Below are 16486 nucleotides of genomic sequence, written 5' to 3'. Positions count from 1 at the left end.
GATGATTTAAATAAACATGATACTGTCTCCTCACTGCTATCAGAATTAGCAAAAGAAGCAGGGAGGACAGAAACACCAAGTGACTCAACACCTCTGTTAAAAAAGGTTAAAAAGATTAATAGAAGCTCCAGCTATCCTGCGTAAATTGAAATGTCCGGCCCTGCGCGCCCGGCTGCAGCCCGGCTGTGTTCTGCGTCGCCGGCCGCAGATGCTCTGAGTGGGGCGCGTTGGGCACGCGTTTCGGAGCACCCGCCTGCTAGACGGCTCCCCGCGGAGGAGGCACCCGTTTGTGGGACCCAGTTTTTCCAAAGTGAGCAGTGTCTACGTGAATACGCTCTCCGACCTTGCAAGTGTCGACACATAAAATCTCACCTTAATGCTGTGCAGGCACAGGGGAAGGGGTCATCAGGAATGAGCTCGCGGGCCCCCCCTGCACCTGCCTGTGAAGCAGAGGCGTGAAGGGAAATTGCTGCAGTTTCCAGGAGCGCGAACAAGTGGAATACAGTCACTGAATGTGTTGAGAATCTATGAATTTCTGAAAATTGCAAACTGCTGGAGTAAAGCAACAGAGCTTGGATACAGTAGTAACAGGTTAACTTGGCATAATGGGAATACAAGGATTGCTGCAATTTATCAAAGAAGCTTCTGAACCCATCCACGTGAGGAAGTATAAAGGACAAGTAGTAGCTGTAGATACATATTGCTGGCTTCACAAAGGAGCTATTGCTTGTGCTGAAAAACTAGCTAAAGGTGAACCTACCGATAGGTATGTAGGATTTTGTATGAAATTTGTAAATATGTTACTATCTCATGGGATCAAGCCTATTCTCGTATTTGATGGATGTACTTTACCTTCTAAAAAGGAAGTGGAGAAGTCTAGAAGACAAAGGCGAGAAACCAATCTTCTTAAGGGAAAGCAGCTTCTTCGTGAGGGGAAAGTCTCAGAAGCCAGAGAATGTTTTACCCGTTCTGTCAATATCACACATGCGATGGCCCACAAAGTTATTAAAGCTGCTCGGGCACAAGGAGTAGATTGTCTTGTGGCTCCATATGAAGCAGATGCGCAGTTGGCCTATCTTAACAAAGCTGGCATTGTACAAGCTATAATTACAGAAGATTCTGATCTCCTCGCTTTTGGCTGTAAAAGGGTGATTTTAAAAATGGATCAGTTTGGAAATGGACTAGAAATTGATCAGGCTCGGCTTGGAATGTGCAGACAGCTTGGGGATGTGTTCACAGAAGAGAAGTTCCGTTATATGTGCATTCTCTCAGGCTGTGACTATCTCTCATCACTGCGTGGGATAGGATTAGCAAAGGCCTGCAAGGTTCTAAGACTAGCCAATAACCCAGATATTGTAAAGGTTATCAAGAAAATCGGACATTATCTGAAAATGAATATAACAGTACCAGAAGATTACATCAAAGGGTTTATTCGGGCTAACAATACCTTCCTTTATCAGCTAGTTTTTGATCCCATCCAAAGAAAACTTATCCCTCTGAATGCCTATGAAGATGACATTGATCCAGAAACACTAAGCTATGCTGGGCAGTATGCTGATGATTCTATAGCTCTTCAGATAGCACTTGGAAATAAAGATATAAATACTTTTGAACAGATCGATGACTACAATCCAGACACTGTTATGCTTACCCAATCAAGGCATCATAGTTGGAATGACAAAACAGATCAAAAGTCATCTAATGTTAATAGCATTTGGCATAGGAATTATTGCCCTAGACATGAACTGGATATTATTTCAGATGCTACAAGGTCAAGAAAAAATCCAAGTACCCTGGGCATTGAACAAGTGACTAGTACTAAAGGGTTAAATCTTCCAAGGAAGTCATCAATTGTAAAAAGACCAAGAAATGAAGAACTTTCAGAAGATGATCTGCTGAGTCAATATTCTCCTTCATTTACTAAGAAGGCCAAAAAAAATAGTAGTGAAGGTAATAAATCATTGAACTCTTCTGAAGTGTTCATGCCTGACCTGATAAATGGAACTACTAATAAAAAAAACATAAGCACACCATCTACGACAAGAAATAAATTTGCAACATTTTTACAGAGAAAAAATGAAGCAAGTGGTACAGTTGTGGTTCCAGGGACCAGAAGCAGGTTTTTTTGCAGTTCTCCAGACTCTGCAGACTGTGCATCAAAGGAAACAAGCAGTCAGCCTCTAAATGAAACTGCTGTCACAGATAAAGTGACCAATCTGAATGAATCAGGTTGCTTAAATGATAAGCTAATTGATACAAATGTAGCACATAATTTAACTGATCAGATTCCAGATGATATAAGTGGGGTTACTAATGAAGAGTCTCAGTCTTTGAAGACCAGCAGATTCACAAGGACCATTTCACCACCCACTTTGGGGACACTAAGAAGTTGTTTTAGTTGGTCTGGGAATCTTGGAGATATTTCAAGAACTTCAAAATCCTCTCCAAGCACAACCCTGCAGCATTTCCGTAGAAAGAGTGATTCCCCCACCTTGCTGCCTGAGCATAAGATGTCTGATGTATCCCAGTCAAAGAGTGATGAGTCATCTGATGAATTTTATCACTTACATGAAGTGGATTGTTCTTTACAATCTCAAGAAAGCCTAAATACATCAAATCTTTCCCAGTGTTCTAATAAAGATTCAGATTCAGAGGAGTCTGATTGCAATTTTAAATCACTTAGTGATCAAGATAATCAGAAATCCAAGCTACATTCATCTCATTTTTAAAAAAAGGACATACTTCTAAGGAAGAAGATTCCTGAGCTGTATAAATCAAGTTCTCTGGACAGTCTTTCTACAACCAAGATAAAACCTCTAGTACCTGCCAGAGTCAGTGGACTGAGTAAGAAGCCCGTCAACATCCAGAAGAGAAATCATCATGATATTGAGAACAAGCCAGGATTGCAGATAAAAACCAATGAGCTCTGGAAAAATTTTGGATTCAAAAAAAATTCAGAAAAACTTCCTTCTTGTAAGAAGCCAGAACCCCTGTCACCAGTCAAAGATAATATTCAACTGACTCCAGAAACAGATGAGAATATATTTAACAAATCTGAGTGTATGCATGTTCAGAGAGCAATATTTCAATAAATGCAGTCTACTGCTTATTATAAGAGAAAAAAAAGATTAATAGAAAGTAGTGTTAACTAGTCAACATACTCTCTTGTCCCTGTATTAAAAATTATGGACTCTAATACTTGAGTCCATACTCTGTTTATGTTAAGCCCTATTGAGAACAAGCAAAAGGAACTTACCTATTTGCTCCTGGAAACACCCACTGCTAAGAGACAAGACTGTATCTATCCAAAATAGCTTACTTGTTGCTATGAGCCAACTTGTTCAGTAAGACTTACTTCAGTGCCTTCATCTCCTGGCATCACCAACTCTGCCCAAACTCAACCAGTTCTCTGGCTGGCAAACCCTGGTAAAATTCACCCAATCCAAGACCTAAACCTTATCAACAACCTGCCCTGACTTTCCTTTTGACATACTACCAATACTCTGTCAATATGGTGGTCCTGGGCCTCCCCTGGTGGCACAGCGGTTGAGCGCTGGCCGCAGCCTCTACAGAGCCAGTTCGATCCCCGGCTGCCAGTGAGGGTCCCACATGGCACACAGATCTCGCCTGCTGCGCTGGCTGCCCCGCTCAACAGTGTATTTCGTCAGTCTGCCTGTTCTACTCCCCGCTCTAGCTCTGGTGAATTCTCTCACCCTCCCACACTTCTGATTGTACCCAGTGCTTGTGTAAATAAATAAATAAATCTTTAAAAAAAAATACGGTATTCCTCTTTATGGCAATACATCGAATTAACTGTCTTTGCTTGATCTACAGGTTTTTCTGGTAGGCTCCTGGGGGGCTCGGCACTTGACAAGCACACCATTATCAAAGCTTGTTATTTCGGGCCTCCCCTGGTGGTGCAGGCGGTTGAGCGCCTCGCTGTGAAACTGTCTGCAGCCTCTGCAATGCCGGTTCGATCCCAGCTGGCCAGTGAAGGCAGACCTCTCCTGTCACACCCACTGCTCCCCTCAGCAGTGTATTTTGTCAGTCTGCCTGTTCTGGTCCCCACTCTGTCTCTGGTGAATCCTCTCACCCTCCCATGCATCTAGCCTGTACCCCGGTTCTTGTATAAATAAATAAATAAATCTTTTAAAAAGAAAAAAAAAAGCTTTTTATTTCATGCTATGGCATCACAGAGGGTGCTGAAGTGTGCCTGGGGAAAGCAGAGTCAATAAAGGCTTGATGAGAAAGTGACATAAGAGAAAGAGTCCTGAGTTCAGCTGTGGAATGCTGTGGAACACTGGGGAACCATGTTTTATTAGGTTCCTCCTCCACAAAGAACCATTAAAAACAGATATCCCAAGAATTTCTGGTAGAATGAGTGGCAAACTTCTATCTTTCTAGGCATCAAGAAAATCTCACATATGTCAAAGGAATATGAAAAGAAATCATGTGTCCTGGATGAGAGGGGAAATCTGAGGTAACAGAATGAGGCAAATATGAAGGTAACAGAAAAGGGGTCCCCAGGGCAGGCAGAAATCTACAACCTTCAAGCATGACCTCTGATCCACCTAGCAAAGATGATGGCAATGAGCCTTCCCAAATAGGCAAAAACCAATCTCAGTTTTGTTTCTTCATTTTGATTTCACAATTTTCAATAAAGAGCTAACCACAGAAAATGTCAGAATGCCTCAGATCTTGCTTAATAGATGGAACCACGGGAGGTAAGCACACACCACATGCAAGACACAACAGCCACTGCTGAGTGAGGGTGCAAGGTCCCAGAATGTCACACTCCCAGAGAGGATTTAGGGGGTAGGTCAAATTCCATTCATTTTTTTTTTTAAATAGAGGCATGCTTATTTATTTATTTATTTGTTTGTTTGTTTGTTTATACAAGCACTGGGTACAGTCAGAAGCGCAGGAGGGTGAGAGAATTCACCAGAGCCAGAGCGGGGAGCAGAGCAGGCAGAAGGACCAAAGTACACTGCTGAGGGGAGCAGCGGGCGGCAGGAGAGGTCTGCGCGCCATGTGGGACCCTCCTCCGGTGGCGGGGAAGCAGTCGAGGGATCAAACCGGTGCCGCAGACGCTGGGCAGCTTCGCAACCCAGCGCTCAACCGCTGCACCACCGGGGAGGCCCAAATTCCATTCATTTTTTCAAAAAAAAAAAATGCTCTCCCCAAAGCCAATCCTGTTGGGTTATTAAACAGGTAACATTAGAAATAGCAGGGTCAATTTACCTGTACAGTAAATTTTAGCAGAACTGCTGTACCTTGGTGAATTCTAGGTAAACCTCAGTTTTCCTGCTTTCATTTTGTCAGGTTATTGGGATTTCAAGATCTTGATCACATTTTTTTCTAATCATTTAACAAAATCAATTGTGGCTTTTAAAAGTACATATGAAGAGGCCCCAGCAAAGGCATACTGGATCAGAATTCCTGTGGTTGATGGCAGGAATGTGGGTACTTTAAAGATCCAGAGTTGCTTCTTTTGACCAGGCAGCTTTGAACACCTCTATTAAAAAGAAATGATTCACACATCTGAATGCATAATACCCTGATTACAAGCTGTGACACCTATTCACTTTGCCCTAGTTATAAGTAGAATTTTATATTGACCTAAATTTACAAGTTCTCCATCCACCCTTCCTAATAACCAGGTATGGATGAGCCAAATTCTTAAACATGGTTACTGAAAGGAATAAAGCCACAGCAAATTAAGGTGTTTTATGGCATATGTGGTAACCATTAAGACATGATATTCCTGCCCATATATAGCGGAGTGAGGAACAGAGGAGTAAAATACGTAGACAAATAACAGTAACACACTCAGCAGAAAGAAGATAATGGTTGCCAGAGGGAATAGGGAAAAGGGTGGAAGGGGTAGGGGGCAGAGGCAGATGGAGTATAGGCATGGGTGGATTGGTGGAGGCAATTAAAAAAAAATACAACAGTAATACATTACCATATAACTTGACAGAGTAAATATCAAAGTTCTATAAGATTCTAATAAAAGAAGCTAGTCTTACACTTATAGAAACAAGACTTAAGTATAGAGATAACCCAAGGTCAGGTCTCTAAAGTTCCATGCAGAAATTCACCAGGTGGGGCCTCCCCGGTGGCGCAGCAGTTGAGCGCTGGGTTGCAAAGCTGCCCGCAGCCTCTCCAGCACCGGTTTGATCCCCGGCTGCTCCCTGGCCACCAGCGGAGGGTCCCACATGGCGCACAGACCTCTTCTGCGGCCCGCTGCTCCCCTCAGCAGTGTACTTTGGTCCTTCTGCCTGTTCTGCTCCCCGCTCTGGCTCTGGTGAATTCTCTCACCCTCCCTCGCTTCTGACTGTACCCAGTGCTTGTATAAATAAATAAATAAATCTTTAAAAAAAAAAAAAGAAATTCACCAGGTGGAGGAAGAAAGATTTATGGAAAGGCTGATAAAGCACCCAAGTCTTACCATAGTAATTTAGGATGGGCAAATGATTTCACTTTTCTGGTTCTCAGTATCATTCTTCATAAGACTAGGTAATTCCAACCACAGGATTAATTGCTCTACTCATGAAAATTCAATATATGAATAAAGCTGGAAATAAAAATTGTCAAAGCCTACTGGCCAGATCTCTGTGTTGTCTACTCCTCAACTATCTCCCTTATGTTTCCATTTGTATACTTATTAACACCCTTCATTTCAGCATATGCTTACAATAAATTCAATTTCACGCATTTTCAGATTTGTCAGCAATGAAATCTGAAGTCAAATATTTCCATTTTGTAAAAGTGCCTTATATGAACACCATGTTTATCATAGCATTATTTACAATAATCAAGATGTGGAAACAACCTAGGTGCCCATCAACAGATGAGTGGGTAAAGATGTGTTCAAGACACACAATGAAATACTACTCAGCTATAAAAAAGATGAAATCCTGCCACTTGCAACAACATGGATGGATGGACCTACAGGGTATTATACTTAATAATCAGCAAGCAAGTAAAAAAAGAGAAAAACAAACACCATATGTATACAAACATGTGTGTGGTATTTACAGAAACCAAACCAACAGAAGAAATAAATAAAACAAAAATAGCCTCTTAAACTATAAGACCAACAAGTAGCTATAAGTAGGGAAAGGAGCAGAGGATGGGTCAATCAGGTAAAAGAGGTGAGTTGTTTTTTTTTTTAAAGATTTATTTATGCAAGCTCTGGGTACAGTCTGAAGTGTGGGAGGGTGAGAAAATTCGCCAGAGCCAGAGCCGGGAACAGAACAGGCAGACTGATGAAGAAATACACTGCTGAGGGGAGCAGTGGGCAAAACAGGAGAGGTCTGCACGCCATGTGGGACCCTCGCCAATGGACGGGGATCGAACCAGGGCTGCAGAGGCTGCAAGCAGCTTTGAAGGCCAGCGCTCAACTGCCTGCGCCACCAGGGGAGGCCCAAAAGAGGTCAGTTTTATGGTGAAGGACAGAACCGGAATTTTAGGTGTGAACTTAATATAGTATATACATATGTTGATTTACAATGATGCACGCCTAAGTACATAATGTCCAATAAAAAAATTAAGTGCCTTATTCTCATTAGCTGTGCATGTCCACAGTCTGGCAGTAGGAGTTGCATGAAAGGACTATAATTTCTAACCATTACACAGGTATTAATAGCGGTGTCTCTTATTTTAAAATAGGAAATTAACATATCTAGAGTTTGTGTTCTGTATTTTTTACTACGCGCACAAAGTTTAATGCAGGATTATCTCTCTCACTATCAGATCCTCCACCAATCTCCACACTCCAGAAGTCAAGGGTTGTCTTTTTCTTGCTCAATGCTGTAGGGACATTGAGAACTGGGACCCAGAGAACTGCCTAGCTCAGGCACTATCCCAGGTGTAGACTGGCCCAGCCTTTGCCTGGATGCGAAACCATCTCATCAACTGCAGGTTCCTGCTGGAGCCTATACCCTCGCCCACCAGGAGGAGCTGGGGCACTGCTCAGAAAGGATTCCCCTGGGAATAATGTAGTAATTAAAGACTGTATTCCTGGTCAGGGATATTTGGCTGAATATATATTTCTAAGCCAATTAAAAGACTGTAAAATTGCTCTCTATCTTCTATAAAATGGGCTTATTAGCGTGTTGCTTTGATGACACGGGAGAAGACCTAATGTTGTATAAAATGGGCTCACAGTACATGACGATGTAATGTCATGCAATTCTGCTTTAAAACGCATAAATTGCATATACTTAATGTTTAACAATAAACATTAAGCTTTTAATAAAAAAAAAAGGCTATGAAAAGGGCAACGTGGCTTTCACTTACGGGCCACGTCCTCGAGGCGGGGAAGGGGGCAGGATCCCTGGGCCTGACAAGTCGTGGCCGCTTTGGGGACCTAGAACTTGGGGTCTGACCCCAACTGTGCGAAGATGTGGCCTAACACAGAGGGAGGAAGTGGCCTCTGCCCTCCAAGTGAGGTGGCTCAGCTGCGGAGACCCCTCCACACGCGCTCCTGCCTCAAGGACCGGGGCTTTTCGCACATCTGGGAGCCTCACCTCCACGTGCCATTCCCGCGCGCCCGGGGTCCTTAAGGGCTTAGGCCCTTCATCCTCCGCGTCCTAGGCCTGGTCTCACCCCGGAGGGAGACCCGGTGCGAAGCAGGCCTGAGCCCGCGACGTCCAGGGCAGCTGCGCGCTCACAACCCTCGGTCCTAGGACCATCTTCGCACCTGGCATGGATCCCTCTGCTGGGCACGATGAGCCGGCGCAACGTCATGCGGAAGCGCCCGCCAGCCAGGGCGAGTCGCTCCTCCCACAAGGCCTAGCGCCTCTCCGCCACAAGGCCTAGCGCCGCCCCTCCCACAAGGCCTAGCACCGCCCCTCCCACAAGGCCTAGCGCCGCCCCTCCCACAAGGCCTAGCACCGCCCCTCCCACAAGGCCTAGCGCAGACCCGGGCGCCATGCACGCACCTGTGGCGTATTCGCTGCAGCCGACCAAAGCGTCGTCGTCGCAGGCCTGTGACCTGAGGCCGGGGCACGTGGGGAATGTCCCGGCAGGAAGTGTCGCTGGGAAAAGTCAACAAGGTCTGCGGAATTAGGGTAGGGAGAAGACCTGCCGGCTTTAGCTGGAAGCCAAAGTGGAGCAGAGGAACAAGGGATGTTTTATTTATTTCAAGTCTGTATGGGGCCTCCCCGGTGGTGCAGCAGTTTGAGTGCAGCGCTGCGAAGCTGTCCGCAGCCTCTGCAGCGCAGGTTCGATTCCCGGCTGGCCAGGGAGAGGCCCACATGGCGCAGCAGACCTCTCCTGTCTCATCCTCTGATGGCCTCAGCAGTGTATTTTGGTCAGTCTGCCTGTTCTGTTCCCTGCTCTGTCTCTGGTGAATCTTCTCAGCCCCCCACATCTTTGGCCTGTACCCCAGCTCTTGTATGCATAAATAAATAAATCTTTAAAAAAATAAATAAAGTTAGTGTGGCCCAAGGGAGCAGGGCTTAGTATGGCATGCCCCTAGCGTGGGACACCCTCCACCCTGGGCAGCCTGCGAGGTTCCTGCAGCAGCCATCACGGTTTCCTGCTTTGCGGGCCACAGATTTCAGCACAATTTTCTTAGTGTCTGGTGCGAGCCATGCTATTCATGCTGTCTGACAAAGGTCTAGGCATGGAGAAGATTTCTGAAAAGTCAGAAAACTCCATAGCTGGCTCCTGCTACTTCATTTCTGGCAGTTATCAAAACCATGGAAATCTTCTCTAAGCTTCAAAATAACAAAATGAGTGCAATGAGTGCTGGCATTAGTGCCAGTAATGCACACTTCAGTAGTTTGAGAAAAGCACTTTCTAACATGAAACGATTCCTGATAATTCTCTACGTCCTCCAATTTATAATTCTGTTACTATGAGTAAGAGTTCGTTAGAAAGCCACGCTTGATAAAGCTCTTGGAATTGAGCACAGCAAAAGTCCCCCACAAGAGAAAGCCCCTGAGGTGACCCGGGAGGCAAAATGGTCTGAGAAAAACACACCACATACTGTTCCCATGGCATCGGGACCCCTTGGTTCTACATAAGAAATAGAAGGTCTCCCTCGATTTTACAATGCCTGCTTAGCTTTGTTTTAGTTACCTAGCTTGACTGCGTAAATTACTGTTGTGGGTAGCACCTGTTTCTATTTTCTGAATAACATACATCACCTAAGGAAATAATGTAACCAAGCAACCAAGTTAATCATAGACTGGGAAAATTAAAAAAAGGGCTGTGCACTGATTGATGATCAAAAATAAGTTCTGAAACAATGTAAAAGTGAAAATCACATGATTGCCTGATGTGATGATCTAATAAAAAATTTCTGATGTATAAATAAAGGCCTGCTGAGACCCTGAGCAGGAGATACTTGCACCCTTTCAAGTGTCTGTGTCTCTTCATTTCCTCATCCCCTCATCCCTCCACTTCACTGATGCCATCTCGTCCTTGCAGGGACCCTGACACGACATTTTGCTGGAGCCGGCCTCCAGCAAGTGTCCTCTTTTACACTGTTTCCTTTTTGAAACTGTTTATAGTGCTTCTTGTCAAAATTAAGTACCACATTTGTGTTGATTAAAAACCCGTAAGATCTCAGAGAGCCTCTCAGTGGTTACTGCTTCTACTCTTCCTCTCTCAGCATGATTAACTGTCCATCCTCCCCCTATCTTGCTTGAAAAATATTTTCTCATGAATGGACTGGGCTGTGGTTTTTCTCCTTAGCCAGAGAATATTCTGGCTACTTTTCTCGTTAGGAAATTTCTCCCAGTCTCTGGACCTTCATGCGTTTTCCCTTCTATTTGCTAGTATATGTATTTGTTGGTTGGCCTTTTTTTTTTTTTTTTTTGAGATTTCTATCATTCCTAGGGTTTTTGTGTAAAAGATACTGCACCACAGCTCATTCTGTTACAGGGCAGGGAGAGGGGCACCCCAGACCCCGCAAACATGCCTGCTCTAAATAGGTTTTGTCATCCTCTGCATCAACACAAAACATGAGACTTTAATGAAAAGGAATTTTAACACAATTAGGAAACAATACGGGAAAGGCAAAGAATTTAGCTTCTAAATCAAGCACCCAAAGTCACCCGTCCCCTCATGGGTAAAAGTCCACCCAAGCTGGATTGCCCAGAGCAAGGCCCCAAAGCCTGCCAAAAGTCTAAAGCATCCTCCAATGGGGACCCAGAGAAAAGGATCAGAAACAACCAGACAAGTCTAGGAGGAAAAGAGCAAAATCAAAATCAAGACAAAAACCGCCATTGTCACCTCCCCACGAGTCTCTCACCCACGTGTGTCAACCAGTCTGCAACCAAACGGCAAGCCTAGCTTCTTTACATGTCTCTCGGCTCCATGTGCCTCCTCCAGGTCTCCTTCTCACTCTCTCCACCCTGCTTCTTTCCTTCCCCAGGCTTCTCTCCAGCTTCTTCTCTACCCAGATCAGCTCCACCCTCCCTTGGGTGGGGCAGGGAACCTGGAACCTCCCCCTTCCCTGTGGACCACCCTGTTACAATACCACCATCTTGAAATGGTTTCCATTATATGAAAACTCTAACTGCTACTTCTACCTTTGAAAATATCCTGAGTTTTTATTATTGATGCCTTGCAAATAAATACTGGTCTGGACGGCAAGAATCTAAAGAAACCCATATAGACCTAAAGGAAATCAAATATACAACTTAGAAGAAATGCCATATGCTCTTGAGTTGTTTTTTTTCTTCTCATTTTACTTGGTTCTCTTGGGAAACTTCTTCCCTCCTTGATTTATTGAGTCATTCAAATTTATGTTTACATATCTGAATTCTCAATTATTCATTACTGAACTATCAAACATCTGTGAGGCAAAAGCATAACAATTCTGTAAACATGTCCTTAAAGAATAATGAAAAATTTCAAATCCTCAATGTTAATTCTACTTTATACATCCAATTACAGCTTCATACACTAGCAAAGTATCTGGATTTGGAACTCACTGTAATTATTCCAGCTGCATACACCTGAAAATTCTACATTTTGCTGCATTCATTCCTAAAAGGAAAACAATGTCACTGATTAAGGCAAGAAGCAATTGGAAAGAGACACAAAGCAGATGAATCTTGGTGTTTCGACCATCACATGAGCCTACATGATGTCTTCAGTCTGGTGAGTAGGACTTTTTTGTTATTACTATTGTTAGAAAAGAGCTTTAGAATGATTCCAAATGTTTCCCAAACCTAAATGTGTAAGAAATAAAACACAAATGAAATTTATGTTCACCTCATCTGAAATTCCTATGATTCTAACCCATATGCCAATCCTCTCCCAAACTTGGGAGACAATTTATAAAATTTAAAAGAAGGAAGAAAAGTTTAGCAATCAGAGTCAAAGCTTAGGTTTGCATTTCAAACAGGTAAAGTCCTCTTGAGTTCAGTTTCAATTTTTAACAGCCCAGGGAAGCAATTTTGAAATACTGCTTTACAAGATGAAGAACAGAATTCTCTGCTGAGCAGGTGCATCTCAGCCATCACCCACACTAAACAAGGGAGGGCTAGTTAAAGAAAACGACACCTGATTCTGTTTACACAGTGAGAAACTCAAGAGTATTTTGACTGTGCCAATAACATCTCTTCAGAGGAAGATCACATAATACAAAATGTTCATTCGCTGTGTTCATGTGAGGTTCAATAATAAGGTAATCTTCTTGCCATACTATGCTCGTAATTTTCAGGAACCTTCTGATTTTCACAGTAAAACAATAGGGTAAATTATTCATGAATCAAGACAAATCAGGGTCTATTAACTGAACAAACAAGATATAATTTTATGGGTACTCAGAAAAGCTCCATTGCACCTGAATTTTCCTCAAACTAGTGTCAGAAACTTTAGCTCTCACATATGTGAATGATGTTTCATGTTAGTCAGTATCTTAAAAGTGCTTATCAGGTCTTCGGCAATGCTACCTAACGTCAAGAACCTTGTTGCCATGGGGTAAGCATTTTATTTATTTCGTTTTGATTCCACTGAATTCAGCATAGATATAGCTCAAACTTTTCACACCAATCAATCTCTTATTCCCCAATAGGCCATCAACTGTCAATTGAATAGACAATAGTAGCAGATGATATTGTTTCCCTAATTGACATTCCTCACCACTCTTCACAGTGTGGTTCCGTTGTCTGCTGTCTCTGTGTGGCAATATACCCAGTAAACTGACCCTAATCTCAGCTCAGTTTAAGTCATCATGTAATCCTATCCCACTTTCTGGAGGAGATGTGGCCGCCTTCTGAAAGTTGAGTTAAAACTCAATAGCAAAACCAAATGTTTGTTGCTCTGAACATGGAGGTTGTGGGGATTGCTTGTTACACAGCACTATCACAGAAAGAAAAGCTGTTTGGTATGTTGGGTTAATTCCTTCTTTAAGCTCTTAGAATGTTAATTTTCTTTATTACTGGCTTTGTAATTGGTCTTATTTTTTAGGCATCTTTTGGTGTTCATAATAACTAATATTTACCAAATATGTTTTAGAAAATTTAAATATTGTACATCAATTGATTATCCCCCCAAAGCTTTTTGGGCATTTGTATTTTCATAAACTGGTGTGGTTTAAAAAGTTAGGCCATTCTTCCAAGTGGCCTAAGTAGTTAATGACAGAAGAGGCTTCAAATCCAGAACTGTCTCTGTCATAGAGAGAGACTTTAAGCCAGTCATACTCTGCCTTAGTCAAATCTAAGCTCTTTGATGCAAATGTGAAGTCTTGTTTATTTATGTGTTTTAAAATTCTGTCTCCACCCACATCATATGTCCAATTGGAACTAGCAGAGAACCTAATCCAAGAAAATTGTGTATTTAATCATAGGAAGGAAAGAGCAGAATTCTGGTTACTATAAGTCGAAGGATCTTTGGAGTCATGATGAATGACATGCTTGGTGTAGATTTTTTTGAGCAAGTTATTTTTCTTTCTTTCTTTTTTTTTTTTCTTGTGGGACCCTCACCAGTGGCCAGGGATCGAACTGGCGCTGCAGCTCACAACCCAGCACTCAACCACTGCACCACCAGGGGAGACCCAGCAAGTTATTTCTTGAACACTTCTTTTCTCCAAAGAATGGAGAAAGATTTTTCTCCAGCTAAGGAATCAGCAACTGACATCATCAGAGAAGGGCATGTACGTCCCATGATCCTCCATCATCCTTGGGAATTATTCAGGACCCCTATGTCACTGCCAACAGTCTTGCTGATGATGGATTTAGAGAGCATGAATTCTCGACAAGGAGATTGACATTGCTTCATTTAAAGGAAAAAGAAATTATGTCAGCCTTTACCCTAACCCATAGTCAAGCAGATTTAGATCTCTTTCTGGAATTAGGTGTCTTTGTTCAAAATACTAATAGTACAAGTCAAAGAGTATTAACTCAGGAGGGCATCAAAGGATAATGTCACCCAATTAAGAAGTTTTACCATCTAAAGAGCTTTACTCTTTTGGAGGAAGGTACTAAGAACCATTTTATTCACCAACTGTAGCACACACAAGAGTTTATCCTCAGGATCTGTGTCTTCCATCCACAGAAAAATTGCAAATTTAAATTTTATTTTAGTGCAAATTATTCACAAAATGTAGAAGAGAAAAGAAAATGTAATTCAAAAGCTCTCTCTCCCCCTCCTCTTCAACCTCTCTTTTTTTAATCCCTACTGTAATGGCACAGCTTGTAGGTTAAATAACCTGTGTAGGTCCGTAGGAATGGATAAATAAAAGCATCACCAACACACACTTTTTAAAAAAGGATTTCATAAAATTCATTTTCAATAAAACCTAATGCTGGGGCCTCCCTGGTGGCGCAGCAGTTGAGCGCTGGGTTGCGAAGCTGCCCGTGGCCTCTGTGGCACCGGTTCCATCCCCGGCTGCTCCCTGGCCACCGGAGGAGGGTCCCACATGGCGCGCAGACCTCTCCTGCCGCCGGCTGCTCCCCTCAGCAGTGTACTTTGGTCCTTCTGCCTGTGCTGCTCCCCGCTCTCGCTCTGGTGAACTCTCTCACCCTCCCGCGCTTCTGACTGTACCCAGTGCATGTATAAACAAAACAAATAAATAAATAAAACATGCCTCTATAAAAAAAAAAAAACCTAACGCTGGAATATAAATTTGCTAAGTATATTAGTATATTTATCAAGAACAAGCAGCAATCCTCTCAATGATGAAAAATTAAAGACATTCCCTTATAGACAGAAAAAAACCCCACAAGAATGTCTTCTTCCACCATATTAATGCCTAAGAAATTTATGAATATTTTCTCTAATGCTGTTCCTTATGTTTTCACTCTCTAGCAGTACTCAAAGAGCAAGAGTTCTTTATTTTGATAAAGACTAATTTATCAAATTTGTTTATAGATTGTTTATGGTATTCTAAGAATTCTTTGCCTCTCCCAAGAGCACTAAGATTTTCTCCTGTTTCCTTCTAGATTTATGGTTTTAGGCTCTACATTTAGATCTGTTATCTATTATATTGGTTATTACATATTACTTGAAAGATGAATCAAAATTTATATTTTGCATAGGGATATCCAAATATTTCAGTACAAGTTGTCAAAAAGACTATTCTTTCTCCAATGCGTTGCCTTTCCACCCATGTCAAAACCAATTGACCATATATATGCTGGTCTAGTACTGGAATCTTGATATTCCACTGATTTCATTATCTTTATGCCAATACTACACTGCCTTGATTTTTGTAACTTTACACTAAATCTTGGAAGTCAGGTAGTGTAAGTTCTCCAACCTTTTCTTTTCAAAGTTGTTTTGGCTATTTGAGATACTTTGCATTTCCACATATACTTTGTCAATTTCCACAAAAAAAAAAGTTACTAGAATCTTTATTGGAATTCTGCTAAATCTATAAATCAATCTGGAGAAAATTGGAATCTTAAAAAAATAGTGAATCTTTGATCTATGAACACAACTATCACTGTTGAGAGCTTTCATTTGTCTTCGCAAAGTTTTGTAGCTTTCTGTACATGTCTCCCACATCTTTTGTCAGATTTGTCCCTAAGTGGTTCATAATTACAGAAGTCTGTAAATTACATTTTTTAGTTCAGTTTCCATTTGTTATTTGAGGCATAATTTACATATTGACATATAATCTACCTAAAATTCACAAAATTTACATGTGCAATTTGAAATTTTAAAATGAACAGCTGTGTGAACATCACCAACACAGAATATCACCAACCCTTCAAATGTTCCCTCATCTCCCTTTGTAGCCCCACACCCTTGTCTCAGGCTTTTCAAGAACCACTGATTTGTTTTCTATCATTACAGTTTTATTTTGCATAGAATATGATGTAAATTTAATCAGGTAGATGAGGCTTCAGTGTCTGGTTTATTTACTGGCTTTTGGGATTCAGTGATGCTGATAGATGAGTATTTTATTCCATTATACCTGAAAAGTATAGATTACAACAATTATTCATTTCCCTGTTGTTAAACACTTGAGTTATTCCCTCTTTTGGGTCATTATGAATAAAGCTGCAACAAAGAT

General features: G+C 42.0%; 1 protein-coding gene across 1 annotated transcript; it reads left to right on the top strand.

Annotated features, from left to right (window-relative positions):
• Window positions 1–543: 543 nt before the first annotated feature.
• Window positions 544–3092, top strand: LOC311179790 (exonuclease 1-like; the record flags this gene model as incomplete). Its single annotated transcript, XM_084247295.1, is given in 2 exon segments — window positions 544–2726; window positions 2730–3092. Coding segments are annotated over 2 exon segments (2484 nt in total). The 5' UTR covers window positions 544–605.
• Between the last annotated feature and the right edge of the window lie 13394 nt (window positions 3093–16486).

This window comes from Talpa europaea (assembly GCF_964194135.1).
Source record: "Talpa europaea genome assembly, chromosome: 11".
In the NCBI taxonomy this organism is placed as follows: Eukaryota; Metazoa; Chordata; class Mammalia; order Eulipotyphla; family Talpidae; genus Talpa; species Talpa europaea.
The sequence above is the reverse complement of the archived record's forward strand: the minus strand, read 5'-3'. Positions and strand labels throughout refer to the sequence as shown.